We start from the raw sequence: 13,550 nt of genomic DNA, 5'->3' as shown, positions 1-13,550 counted from the left end.
TTATTCGTGTATATGTAATTACTCAGCATGGAGTCAGTATATGGATGTGAGTAACCTGCCCCTGCTTTGAAGTGCTTGGAATCTAAATGAGACAAGACACAAGGTAACAGTTAGTAGGGATTATTGCAGAGGTGAAGGGAGGCTGGAGTGCTTGAAGAGATGAAATTTAGAGGAGTAGAGGACATGTGGTGGCTAAGAAAACTGGTGCAATAGGCAGCATGATTGAGAACAGGAGTAACAGAATAAGTAGTGTTAATAGAGGAGCCCCTGCTTTTAGCCTGCGAGTCCCTCAGACAGAGCCTGTTACCTATTTGGTCCTGAGCTACCACTGTACACAGTTGTGTACCATACATTTATGACATGCTGTGAATTATTGACAGAATCCTTCTGATGAAGTATGATTAGCACAGGATGGATTAATATCTCTAAAAAGTTGGACTGATCTCTAGACTAAAATTTTTGTTTGTCTGAATTCTGGAATATTAAATTGCAATCTCTACTTTATGTGCAATAAAAATACATGAACAAAAATGACTTCCTTTTATACAACTGCATGAAATATTTAAAATGAAGATTAAAATGCTACCTTTTAGTTGAAGAAAAGCTGTAAATAATTAATTTAGCTAAGACTGTTTTCCTTTCCAGAGTGAATTTGGCAACTTTGGCTTTAGGTTATGTCTCCTCTTCAGTACTGGTATGTATTGGTGTGTCATTAGTATAATGCTCTAGACTTTAAAGTTGTTACATAATTAAAATTTAGGTGGCCCATAATAAACTTAAACGTTTCCTCTTTAGGCTGCAACAAAATGTGACAGCATGACTCTTACTCTGGGTTCCTGGTTGGGTCTCCCAGCAGTACCTGCAGTGACACTCTACAGACACGAGGATCCTTCTTTGGTAGCTTTGACTTTTTTTTTAATGAATATTTAGATACTAGAGACTTTAAAACTGCAACCATGACGTGATCTTTTGTTCCTTTATAGATGCCTAAATAAACAATAAGTTGCAAAAGATCCTTCTGTTAATGTTGTGATATGTTTTTGTGCTATCATAGTGTTAGAATAAATCAGATTGTGTTGAAATTTTAGTTATTCAGTGACCGTATTCTTTCTTGCCTTTAGTCCTTAGCTGCAGGCCTGACATCAAGTCAGCCAGTAGAGAAACTCCGTGCCCTGCCCCTGTGGCTATCCTTGCAGTACCTGGGACATGATGGGATTGTAGAGAGAATAAAGCATGCGTCTCAGCTGGTAAGAAGTAGTTCGTCTTCAAATGACGTGCTAACTTTTGCTTTTCTGAGTGTGGGCAGAGGGATTTTATTAAGAATCTTTCTACCATCTTACTTGAGTAAGTTCATTCTCCAGACAGAAAGTTAGTTTAAATGGCAGTGTCTGGTTTGGTTACTGTCATCTGGGCATCAATAGCACTATATAAATACTCACCTCTTTATTTGAGACCACTTTGATAACCATTTTAAAATAAATTTCTGAATATGATGAAGCATCTCAAAAACAGGTGCAGCGGATCTGAAATAAAGTGAGAATTGTTGCCAAATATGCTGAAGGTGTTGTATTAGTGCATACTATACTAAGACCAGCCATGTTGATAGCTACAGTATTGGCACTTCTTTTTAGCCTATGTCCTCTTTACGGGGAGGGAGGGAAATTAGGAATTGCAAAGTGAAATCCTAGTGGATACAGGTCACGAGTAGTTTTTACCCTGACTAGCTACATCAAGGTAAAAACCCAGGTGAGGAGTATAGGGGTAGACCTTGACAAGATACAGTGAGATAAAAACTAACCATGTCCTGTCTCCACTAGGATTTTGCATTGAGATAGCTATCTCAAGGTAAAAAAACACCAAGGGGTTCCAAATGGAAGTACTGAAGGTTTCTTAAATGCAGTAGCAAGAACTGTTTAGAAGTTATAGCTCTTCAGTGAAAACTGAGATAGTCTCTCTCATGTATAGTATTTGACCATAACTAAGGCTACGACTTTGTCACGGAGGTCACGGATTCCGTGCCTTACCATGACCTACCTGACTTTTTGCAGCGGCTGGTGCACCTGGCTCAGGGGCAGCTCAGGCAGTCCCTGCACTGGTCGCTGCTGGGGCAGTCTCGGGCCACCGTGCCCACCCCACCCCAGCAGCAGAGTTTGGGTGTGAGAGGGGGCAGGGGATTGGGGCACGGGACAGGGGCACGGGACAGGGTGAGGCAGGCTCTGAGCGGCACTTACCTGGGAGGCTCCCCAGAAGCAGCGACATTCCCCTCGCTCAGGTCCTAGGCGGAGGCATGGCCAGGCAGCTCTGCGTGCTGCCTCCACCTGCAGGCACCACCTCTGCAGCTCCTATTGGCCAAGGTTCCCAGCCAATGAGAGCTGCGAAACCAGCGCTCTGGGTGGAGGAAGCACACAGAGCTGCCTGGCTCTGCCTAGGACCTGAGCGAGGGGGATGTCGCCGCTTCCGGGGAGTCCCCCCAACCCCCTGCCCTCTCCCATACCCAAACTCTGCTGCTGCTGGGGGTGGGAGGTGGGTGCACAGCAAGGTAGGGAGTCTGCTCCCCTCACCCCATCCCCAGCACCAGTGGGGGTCCTGGGCCACGTTCCACTGCCTGCCCCCTCCCTCCCCCCAGCACTGGCTGGGGTCCCACACAGCTGGCCATGTGCCCCCTTTCCCCCCCCCCCCCCCGCGCCAGCGGGGGACCTGCAGCCTGCTCTCCACCCCACCCCCAGCATCCGGGCTACCCTTCCCGAGCACCCTCAGGCAGTCCCTCCCCCAGGTTTTAGTCAGGTGTATATAGTAAGTCATGGACAGGTCATGGGCTGTGAATTTTGGTTTACTGCCCATGACCTGTCCGTGACTTTTACTAAAAATACCCGTGACTAAAACGTAGCCTTAACTATAACCAATAGATTACTATAATCCTTCACATAGATGCTAATTCTTCTCAGGTGTTTGATGCCCAGTTGAAGTTAATGGGAGCTGTATTACAAGCACCCAAGGGCTGACTGTTGTCCATAGGTGCTAATTTCTCCCATTAGTATGTGGGAATTTATACATCCACAGTCTTTTGAATGGACTAAATAAAATGTAAATTTTATCTACAAAGCTTAGGTGTATACATATATGCACATGTTTGAGTCCTACAATAAACCATTTTCCTAAATAACATACTGTTAAAATTCCATGATATTGGTAATATTAATTAGACAGAGATTCTTGTTTGTAGCATCCTAAATTTAAACTTTGTAAATGTAAGCTCACACTTATGGATGTTGAGTTAGTGTTGTCTCTGTCCGTGAAAAGTAATTTTAAACCAAAAAAATCTTTGTTTTTTTATCCTTTGTTCTTTAGAGTCAGAGGTTGCTGGAAAACTTGAAGAACATGGATTTCATTAAAACTTCGGTACAACCTGCCTTTAATACTTGGAGTAGTTTAGCAACTGGTGGTTATTAAATATCAAAATTTTTGTGAAACCAATTATCTTTAAAAAAAATGTGACCCTACCCACAGCTGTGGTGGTGGTGGTGGTATCATTCTGACTACTGAAATTATCCTTTAAAGTGTCAGTGGAATTGCATAAATTTATTTGCATATAGCAAGACTTGGTCCCTAGGTTGTATTCCTTGTCCCATTGCTGTTTCTCTCTACGCACACTCAAGCTATGGATATAATGCTCAGAGGCTCCCTCTGTGTTGCTGGGTAGCGCTTAATGTATTAAAACTTATTCAATATTCTTTTATGGTGCACTTTTTTATATTTGAAATTCATTCTTGACTATGGATTTAGCAGTACCCTGGCCAGATGTAGATATAGTGTGGATGTTCTTATATCTGTAAACAAAGTAGTTGTCCTGCTGTGAGGGTGTTATGATACAGGAGAGTGATGTTTGTTTAAAAAAAAAAAAAAAAACCACTGCTCTTAATTGAACATTCTAGTTTTTAAATTAGTTATGTTTAATGCAGCTGCTTCTAATCCAGTTTCAGTCGAAAAGATGCCCTATTCAACAGATGTTTTTATTGATCTGACCCTTTGTGTATTGGAATAAATACTGTATTCATGCTAGTTTTCTTGGAAAACAAATGACCACAGATCACTGTGAGTGACAAAGTAATTTCATTTGTGAAAATAATCTTTTAGAACTCGTGAGTTATGGAGATCCACTGTAGCCATTCCACCTTCCCACTGTATATGTTCTTGATAGCATCTACTATGTCATTGAACAGCTCAATTATCTATTCAGAGAGATTATGCAAAAAACTTTGCTCATAGAGCACCAAGGAAAATTAAAGCTATTTAAAAAAAAAAAATTAAATGCCTGGCAGTAAATGTATTCACATTTTTCACTTTATAGTGCCCAAAATTCAGTTGTGTGTAACTGAAATAGAATACAATCCCTTTTTATGTGAGGGGTAGTTTACTTTGCTATGTTCGTGTATATATTGAGAATATAAGAGTGGCTATACTAGGTTAGACCACTGGTCCAACTAGCCCAGTAACCTGTCTTCTAACCTGTCAGAGGGAATGAACAGAACAGGGCAATTATCAAGTGATCCATCCCTCATTGTTTAGTCCCAGCATCTGGTAGTCAGAGGCTTAGGGACACCCAGAAATGTTTTGGGGTTGCATCCCTGACCATCTTGGCTAATAGCCATTGATGGACCTATCTAACTTATCTAGTTCTTTTTCTGAACCTAGTCATACTTTTGGGCTTCACAACATCCCCTGGCATCGAGTACCACAGCTTGATCATATTGTGTGTAGTACTTCCTTGTGTTTGTTTTAAACCTGCTACCTATTAATTTCATTGGTGACCCATGGTTCTTGTGTTATGTGAATGGGTAAATAACGCTTTCACTTTCTCCACACCATTTATGATTTTACAGATCTGTCACATCCCCCCTTAGTCAACTTTTTCAAGCTGAATATTCTCTCTTTAATTTCTCCTTATATGGAAGCTGTTCCATATAATTTTTCTTGCCCTTCTCTGTACCTTTTCCATTTCCAATACATGTCTTTTTTGAGATGGGGCAACCTGAACTGCATACAGTATTCAAAGTCTGAGTGTACCATGGATTTATATAGTGGCATATTTACTGTCTTTTATTATCTATCCCTTTCCTAATGGTTCCTAATATTCTGCTTTTTTGACTTCCGCTGTACATTCAGTGGAAGTTTTCAGAAAACTATCCACAATGACTTCAAGATCTCTTTTTTGAGTGGTAACAGCTAATTCAGCCTCCATCATTTTGTATGTGTAGTTGGGATTATGCTTTCCAATGTGCATTACTTTGCACTTATCAACATTGAATTTCATCTGCCATTTTGTTACCCAGTTTTGTGAGATCCCTTTGTAACTCTTTGCAATCTGCTTTGGACTTAACTATCTTGAGTAATTTTGTATTGTCTGTTTCCTCACTGTTTCCCTCTTTTTCCAGATCATTTACACAAAGTTTTATGATGAGCTAATTTTTTGTTAGTACTGAGTCAAAACAGTACGGAAACTAGAACATTGTTAATACTGACAAAACCAAATGATGTGGTGGTCTCTACTGTCAGTTTTGTACGTACAACAATAAAGTTGTTAAGTGTTTTCATAACAACATGGATTTTTTAATTCCATTTTTAGGTTGAAGATGAATTTAGCTCTCCTGTAGTGGTATTCAAGTTTTCCCCAGAACTTCCAAATATAGGTGTGTAACTTATAGACAAAACATGATGATTTCAGATCTATTAATTCAATAAGCTAGTTTTATTAGGTACATTACATTGTGCACTTTTTCTAATTAGTCTGAACATAAAACAAGTTTTGTTTATACAGTAGTGGTTAGAACCACCTCATAAATTGTACTCTTGTTGCAGAGTTCCATTGCATTGAGACAGTGGAAGGTGATTACAAATCGTTGGAATAAATACATTTCAATGTTATAATTGCTTTTGGAATGATATCTTTTTAAATCCCATGTTTGCCCTTTTGAGGTCAAATAGAGTTTAATTTTCCTAGATTTCATAAAATTTCATAAAAATGTTTTGTCTAAAAAAATTGCCTTTTGCTTTAGTTAAATAAATGAAACTCTGTCTCTGCGATTTTTGTCTCTTTGGGTTCAGATCAGATGCTACATGCTGGACCGGCATCTATAATTCAACACCCTATAACCAGCAATGAGCGACATATTTGTGACACGTTCAATCAGTGGGTAAGATTTGATGTTCATTTCTCTTAAGAACTAAAATGGATGTTCTGTAAAACAGAGAGGAGGATTGGGTGCCTCCGGGAATTATATAACCTAGAACAGCCTAGGTCAGTAGTGACAGTTGCCACCAAATGGCTATTTGGTATTGTATGTGAAATCAGCCTGCACAGTTTTTGGGATTAAAAAAGATGGTTTTAGTCTGAAGCACTGGCAACCTGGTATCTTTCATATGTTTTTAAGGTACAAAATAATTATGATGAAAACAATGATTCTCTTAATTCTTGCATACCTCAAGAGGTGTGTGTTTTGTTTCTTTAGGCCACTGAGATACTGAGATTAAATAAATTTAGTTTTTCCTCAGGCATTTAAAAAAAAAAAAAAAAAGCAGATCTGAGAGTTATGTTGCTTTCACTTTGCAACAGTTATGTCTTCATTTTAAGTTGGTACTTTTGGGAGGTGAGGGATGTCCTGTATTAGGGAGTCCAATATCCTAGGAGAGGAGTGAGTGTCTCTTCCCTCTTACCACAAAAACCTGTCTAGGTTTCTACTGCTCAGAAGTGGAGTAAGCTAAAATTTAAGGTGTAAAACTGCTTACTAGTAATTTTGACACATCAAGAACTACAGCAAGATCAGCTGATTTACTTTTGACATCCATTTGAAATGTCAGTTTCCATTCAATCTTAGAAACTTTGTATCTACTTCCCTATTCCAGTCTAGGTTTATGAATCTTTTTATTATACAAGCACTAGAGGAAGGAGGAAATGTCACAGACTCACAGATCATGCCCACTCTTGGCCCCGTGTGGGGTGCCTCTTTCAGTGAGACAGCCCTTCTCGGGGGTCCACTCTCTCTCGGGGTCAGGCCCCTCCACCTCCTGGAGCCGCACCTCTCTGAGCCTTAGCACGTCTGTCTCCTGCCATGGGTTCCCTCAGGGAGTCCACTCGCTTTGGACCCCTGGGGCCTCCACCCCCCTGAAGGGGTTGATGCAACCCTGTTCTCTAGACCGGAGTGACTCTCAGCCAGCGTAAAACAGGAGGGTTTATTGAGCGACTGAACACAGCACAGGAAACCCTGTGACCCTCAGGCTCGGCCTCCCTCAGCACAGCACATCCCAGTCTCCCCTGCATCCAGGTGGGCTCTGCCTGCTCCCCCTCTCCAGTCCAGAGCCCCCTTGCTTCCCAGCTGGGCATTTGATATCACCGGCCCCAGGCCCCGCCTCTGTCCATTGTCTTCTTTCCAGGTAAACAGGGTCCTCTGGGCCTCCTCTCCGTCCCTCCTCTTCCCGCGCCCCCCCCCTCCCCCCGTCTGGCTGGAACCGGCTGGTTAGGTCATGGGGTCCTCTCTTCTCAGCCCATTGTCCTCCCACTGGCCAGAACTGGCTGCGACTCCTGAGCTGGGTCTCTGGTGAGGGTCGTCAGGTCACCAGTCCCTCCTCCAGGCCATCAGCTGGGGTCCCAAGTTCCCTCTCCGGTCCTCTGCAACAACAAACTCCCTCTCCCCTCGCCTCGTTAAACCAGTAACACCCAGGGGCACTGAGTCCCACTCCCTCTGCATGCAAACCATTGGAAAACCACGAAAAGATAAGAAAATCCCCCACTTCATCACAGGAAGCAAGACTACCAAGTGTCAGGACCCTCTTTCCCTACCCAAAACAACTTCCTTATTCATGCCTTGCCTTATGTGAAATCATGTGTGCCTCTTCTTTTTTCCCTCGCATTCAGAGTGGGAGCAACATTTGCATTATGTGTTAAGAAAATGCATCTCTCTAATTGCATAAAATATGCATACGCTAATAATTATTTGAACTGTTATGCATTGCCAACCTGTTTGTGACCCCAATAACAAGGGCAGCCATAGGTTCTGTTAGGGATCCTATGCAATGGAACACATGTAGGGGGACTTCATTCAGGAACCTTTCCACCTGTTACTTTTTCCTTCCACCTCTATGTACTCATGACCTTCCTTGACCACTGCCGACCTGCAGTTGTTTCCCTAAACATTTTGAGGCTTTGAGCCACCTGGAAATCTAGTTGGACTAGAAAGTCAAGAGGCGGAGCTAAAACACAACTTTCCAAGCTGGGAAACACAATAGATGAGAAACAAGACAGCAGAAAGGAGAAATTATGCTGCATGTTTCCGTAACATGTAATCCCACTGATTGATGACAGCATGTAGCATTAGTGTGGGTTGAACAGGTGCCGACCTTCCCTTTGAATTTTTCATAACCCATTTATGCTCAGGGTCAAGACTGGCATGAAATTCAACTTAGAGATCCTTGGCAAACACAGTTTCTTCAAAATAAAAACAATAGAAAGTACTTATGGCATGAATTAGCAGAAATTTTGTGGCTTTGCAACTGATTTTATGAATGAAGGATTTGGGTATCTTCAGAAAAGAGACCTTGCCATTATAAATAACAGTGAATCTTAGTTGTATTAACAGGAAGCTGCCAACTTAAAAATGACACTGTTTTATCTACTATTGTTACAAATAAGACCAAAAGATGACGACAGATAGTCCTCTATGTTTTACTTGATGCATTTACTTAAGCAGCCCTTGTTAGTGTAAAATTTTTACAGAGCAACAGGGAGAGAAACACTTTTGTTGTTGTTGTTTTTTTAAGTGATTGTAAAATCACAAAAATTTGGCAAATGGACTGAATGGCAGCTTAAGTATCTGAAACTACTTTTACTTTTTTTTTAACTGAGTAGATTTCTGGCTGATAGCCTCCCTTTATATACTGCAATTTCAGTATTTTTCTCTAGCTGCTACTAGTAGAACTCCTACTAAAATGTACTTTTAAACAAACAGTGCATGATTTTGTTTTTAAACTCATTATTTTGGAAGTAAACATATTCCTGCTTTATGGGAGAGGCGGTAACCATCTTGCAATAACCACTGAAAAAATTACACATTTTGTGGTTTGCTTAGAAATTGTGAAGTAGGTTTTCATTTTGTTAATATAAGTGTGCAACTTTTTTGTTTGCTTTACTGTGCTTCAGGGAATAATGAATAGTTAACTTTTAAGAAGTAAAGAGAGAGAAACCTTACTAGGGACAATTTAACAGACAAATGGTTCGTTGAAACTACGGGAACAGTCTAATGCAAGTTGGCAATAATGAGAAATTAATGCTCAATAAATTCCTCTAATTTTGCCTTGTCCCTTCAGCTAGGTGAACAGTTGGCACAGTTAGTGCCTGCCAGTGGAGTTGATGTGGTAGAACTAGAAGATGAAGGCACATGTGTACGTTTTAGCCCATTAATGACTTCTGCAGGTAAATGAGTCACTTAATTTAGCCACTTAACATAGATATTTCATCCTGAGGTGAAAAAAATTGGAGTTTGCTATTTAAAATTGTAAATATCCTGCATGTGTAAAACATCTGTATGTTTAAATCTGTTCTCCTTGGCTTTGCTTTTTTCCTTATTTTTATATTGAGAGGCTGTTTTAACACTACAAAAACAACTTCAATATTCTGTTGTGCCTTGGTAGCAGTTACGTTAGAAGTAGCTGAATTTCCGGTAGCTTTGTCATCTTGTATAGCATTATGTCGCACCACATCTGTAAAGCCTTTTACTTTATACTGTCTACATTTACTGGTGAGAACAAGGTACGAAGCTAAGTAATGTTCCTGTCTTAAACTGTCAGAATACAGAAACATTGGAGATGAAATATCCTTGCCTTTCCCTCTCTCATCTACTTACAGAATGATGGAAGAATTTGGTCGGCTTATTCAGATGATTAGATACAGGAACTGAGCCCGTGTTTAGAATACAATAGACTAATTGGAAGAAGAAAATAGTATCCATTAAAGCTTGGTTATTTTCGTTAGTACTGTAAAGAAAACTTTTTCCCTCCCTCTCCTAGAAGAGGGTGTAGGCTCTGATGTTACAGAGAGATGGAGGTAGCTACTGGGAAGAACTTTTAAATTAGAAATTAAATGACAGAACAAGGGATTCCAGTTTAATGAGTAACCTTAGTTGGTGATACTGAACTTTGTAATTAAAACTGAAGCTGATTGATCTTTTTTGTAACCTTTTGGCTATAGAGGGAGGGATTTCCTGTTGCTAACTACTATTATTACTTTAGAATATCAGAAAATCAATTTATTGGTATTACAGTTAGCGTATTTTTTTCTCCTTAATATTTGACTCCAGCCATTTTGATGTGTTGAGTGTTTTCAGTGAATGGCAAGCTGAAGAAAAACAGCCTTCAGCATACAGATTAAGATAATATGATTTTTGAACATTATTTAATTTTAGGATTGGCTTGTAAAGTGGGTTATCTATAAATATACGTAACCATGACACCTGTCTTACCGTATCTAACATCGGAAAACTCTGTCAATTCAGTAATTCACATGCTAATTCATTAGCTGTTCAGTTTTAGGAACTGAAGTACAAGATGTAGATCAGTTGGTGGACTGCTTGAAAATGAAGATATCAATACTGACATGCACACTGCAGCTAAGAGAGGAATTTGAGCAAGAAGTGAAAAGAACAGTAGGCTTGTCATATATTGAAGACCTCAGCTGGCCAGGACTAGGTGTTGTAAGGTAAGTGTTAGGTAGCTCCAGACATGACATTGTTTGAGCTTTACTTCAAGAGACATTTGGATAGACAGTACCTTCCGCAGAGAGAATAAGTGCCGTCTTCACTAGTGATCCTTTGGACCAGCAAAATCTGGCTTATGGCACAGCTGCAATTTCCTTAACTGACTTGTGAATAAACTACACTTTCTTAAGAGGATGTCTGAATTTTGTGAAATTACTTAGGAGTTTGGAACTTCCTAGAAGTTAAAGACCTGGTTTGCCAAAATAATTGAGTTAACAAGTAGAATTTAAGGAGCCTTCTGGATCATTTGTAGTAAACGTTAATGTACCTGTGTACCTTATGTATTTAGCCTACCACTGCAGTCAGTTTATCTTTAATCAGTAGTAGAACTTATTTGTGTCTCTTGGCAAATACAGTGCTGCTCATATATTGGAGATCATTATCATTAAGGTTCCTCTGTGGTCAGAAAGAGCTGAGCCATTATCAATACAATACTTCCAAAAAGCTATTAAAGAGATTTTTCTGTATCCAAAAATGCTTTTCCTTCAACTGCAAACATTACCAAATTTTCTCCAACTTGGTTGGTTGCTATCACTATTAAACTTCACCCACTACACAAGTTTACAGGTACATGTAGGTAAATTGTTGAAAGATGTTAGAAGTGCAGATTTGTTCTGTTTTGTTTGTATTGTAAAATAAAATGGCTTGCTGTCCTCTGGCTTGATTTTAAAGGTATGAGTATAACAGTGATGGGAAGAATGATGACAAACAAGAGAAAGAAGCAGAGAAAATTAACACTGGACTTTTGAAAAAATTAAATGAACTGGAATCGGATCTCACTTTTTCTTTGGGTAATTATCACTGTTGGTAATATCAGTTCTGTAAATAATCAGGTTAATGCCCTCAATTCTTTTTTCCCCAAACTGTATTGTAGTGAGATTTATAAGTCATATATCCATGTATTATTAAAAAGTTCTGTCCGCTTCTATGTTAAACAGTAGATGTGTTTCTACAAATATTGTCTCTCTCTGATCTTCCTTCCCCATTGCTCGTTTCAGTTGAGGCCTACTAGAAAGCAGTAGTGTTTCTTGTCAGCAGCCGCTTCAGCAGAGTACATCCATTGTTCCCAGAGTACTCACCAAACCTCCAGCATGATTATACTAAACTGAGAAGTGTTTTCATCCTAGAAAACCCAAATGTTATATTGCTTATGTTGACAAAGTTCTGACTTATATTTTGTTTTTGAGGGTGCGGAGGCTTAATTGGGAAAATTCAAAAATTTGCTGTTCGTTTAGGAACAGCAAATAGGGTTACCATTCGTCCGGATTTACCCGGACATGTCCTCCTTTTTGTGCTAAAAATAGCGTCCGGGGGGAATTTGTAAAGCACTCAAAATGTCCGGGATTTCCCCCCTCCCCCGGCAGAGCAGAGCGAGCGGCTGGGAGGGCTGCAGGAAAGTCCCGGGCTGGACTCCGGAGCAGCTGTAGAGGAGCTCCGCCCTGCCTTCTGAGCAAGTGTATCAGCACAAAGTGCAGCCCTCCCCTTTTGCAACTGGGAGCAGTTTCTGCCATGCAGCTTAGCAAAACGGGAGCGAGACCACTTTGTGCTGATACAAGGGCAGCTCTCCCCTGCAGCCCGGTCCGGCAGCATTGTGCAGGGCCAGGGACCGGGTTTTGTTGTGCTGGGGAGCGCAGCCAAGTGTCCGGCTGGCACAGAGCCCAACACCCTGTTCTGAGCAGCAGGGTAAGGGGGCCAGGGGGCAGGAGAAGGGGCAGGGAGGTTCTGGAGGGGGCAGTCAAGAAACGGGGGGGGGGGCTTTTTGGGGGGAGTGGAGAAAGTTTTGGGCAGTCAGGGTACAGGTAGGGGGTAGGGTCCTGGGGGGCAGTTGGGGGGGGTCTTAGGAGGGGGCAGTTAGGGGACAAGGAACAGGGAGTCTTAGGTAGGGGGTGGGGTTCTGGAGGGCAGTTAGGAACAGGGGTCCCAGGAGGGGGCAGTCAGGGGACAAGGAGCGGGGGGGGTGGGGGGCTGGGAGTTCTGGGGGGGAGCTGTCAGGGGGCAGGAGTGGGGAGAGGGATCGGAGCAGTCAGGGGACAGGGAGCAGAGGGGTTTAGATGGGTTGGGAGTTCTGGGGGGGGGGCTGTCAGGGGGTGGGGAGTGGTTGGATGGGGCGTGGGAGTCCCAGGGGGTCTGTCTGGGGGTGGGGGTGTGGATAAGGGTTGGGGCAGTCAGGGGACAAGAGGCAGGGAGGCTTAGATAGGGAGTGGAGTCCTGGGGGGCAGTTAGGGGCAGGGGTCCCAGGAGGGGGCAGTCAGGGGACAAGGAACGGGGGGAGGGTTGGGGGTTCTGGGGGGGTGGGAAGTGGGAGGGGCTAGGGCGGGGCTCCTCCCGTCCTCTTTTTTGCTTGCTGAAATATGGTAACCCTACAGCAAAGAACATTTCTTAATGCAGTGCTTACCAGTGGTCCCCCAATCCTAAGTCTATTTCTGATTGTTACAGAGGTGGCATATGCTAGACAAGAAAAGCATCCAGTCATAAACATGTGGGACTTAATGATCATTAATACCAGTACTGCATTCTCAGCTATAAGTTGATTGTGCAAGCGAACTACCCACCATCGGGTGTCTTATAATATGTGCCAAATTGGAGGGGTGTCTGCCTCGTATTGCACCTAATTGAAGCAGGAACTTAATCTCAAACTGGGCTGCTTACTGCATTCTGTGACTAGGTTAGATGTTTTAGGCGACTCTGGCTATAATATATAACTGAAACACTCAGTTACATTTTAACCACTCTATTGCATGAGTAAAT

General features: G+C 41.9%; 2 protein-coding genes across 3 annotated transcripts in view; both read left to right on the top strand.

The window, feature by feature from the left end:
* The window catches only part of LOC135973815 (uncharacterized), a 1,510,190-nt gene that overhangs the window by 843,789 nt on the left and 652,851 nt on the right, over positions 1–13,550 (top strand). The window lies entirely within an intron of this gene.
* PDXDC1 (pyridoxal dependent decarboxylase domain containing 1) overlaps positions 1–13,550 on the top strand; it is a 49,120-nt gene that overhangs the window by 24,533 nt on the left and 11,037 nt on the right. For both annotated transcript variants that reach the window (XM_005307576.5, XM_042861644.2), the window contains 9 exons: positions 646–694; positions 796–897; positions 1,122–1,247; positions 3,349–3,399; positions 5,624–5,687; positions 6,103–6,191; positions 9,358–9,463; positions 10,573–10,744; positions 11,475–11,593. In XM_005307576.5, the coding sequence (XP_005307633.2) occupies positions 646–694; positions 796–897; positions 1,122–1,247; positions 3,349–3,399; positions 5,624–5,687; positions 6,103–6,191; positions 9,358–9,463; positions 10,573–10,744; positions 11,475–11,593 (878 nt within the window). The remainder of the gene's footprint in view (positions 1–645; positions 695–795; positions 898–1,121; positions 1,248–3,348; positions 3,400–5,623; positions 5,688–6,102; positions 6,192–9,357; positions 9,464–10,572; positions 10,745–11,474; positions 11,594–13,550) is intronic.

Source organism: Chrysemys picta, chromosome 10, assembly GCF_011386835.1.
Source record: "Chrysemys picta bellii isolate R12L10 chromosome 10, ASM1138683v2, whole genome shotgun sequence".
Taxonomy (NCBI): domain Eukaryota; kingdom Metazoa; phylum Chordata; order Testudines; family Emydidae; genus Chrysemys; species Chrysemys picta.
Note: the sequence above shows the minus strand (reverse complement) of the source record. Positions and strands in the feature narration are given on the sequence as shown.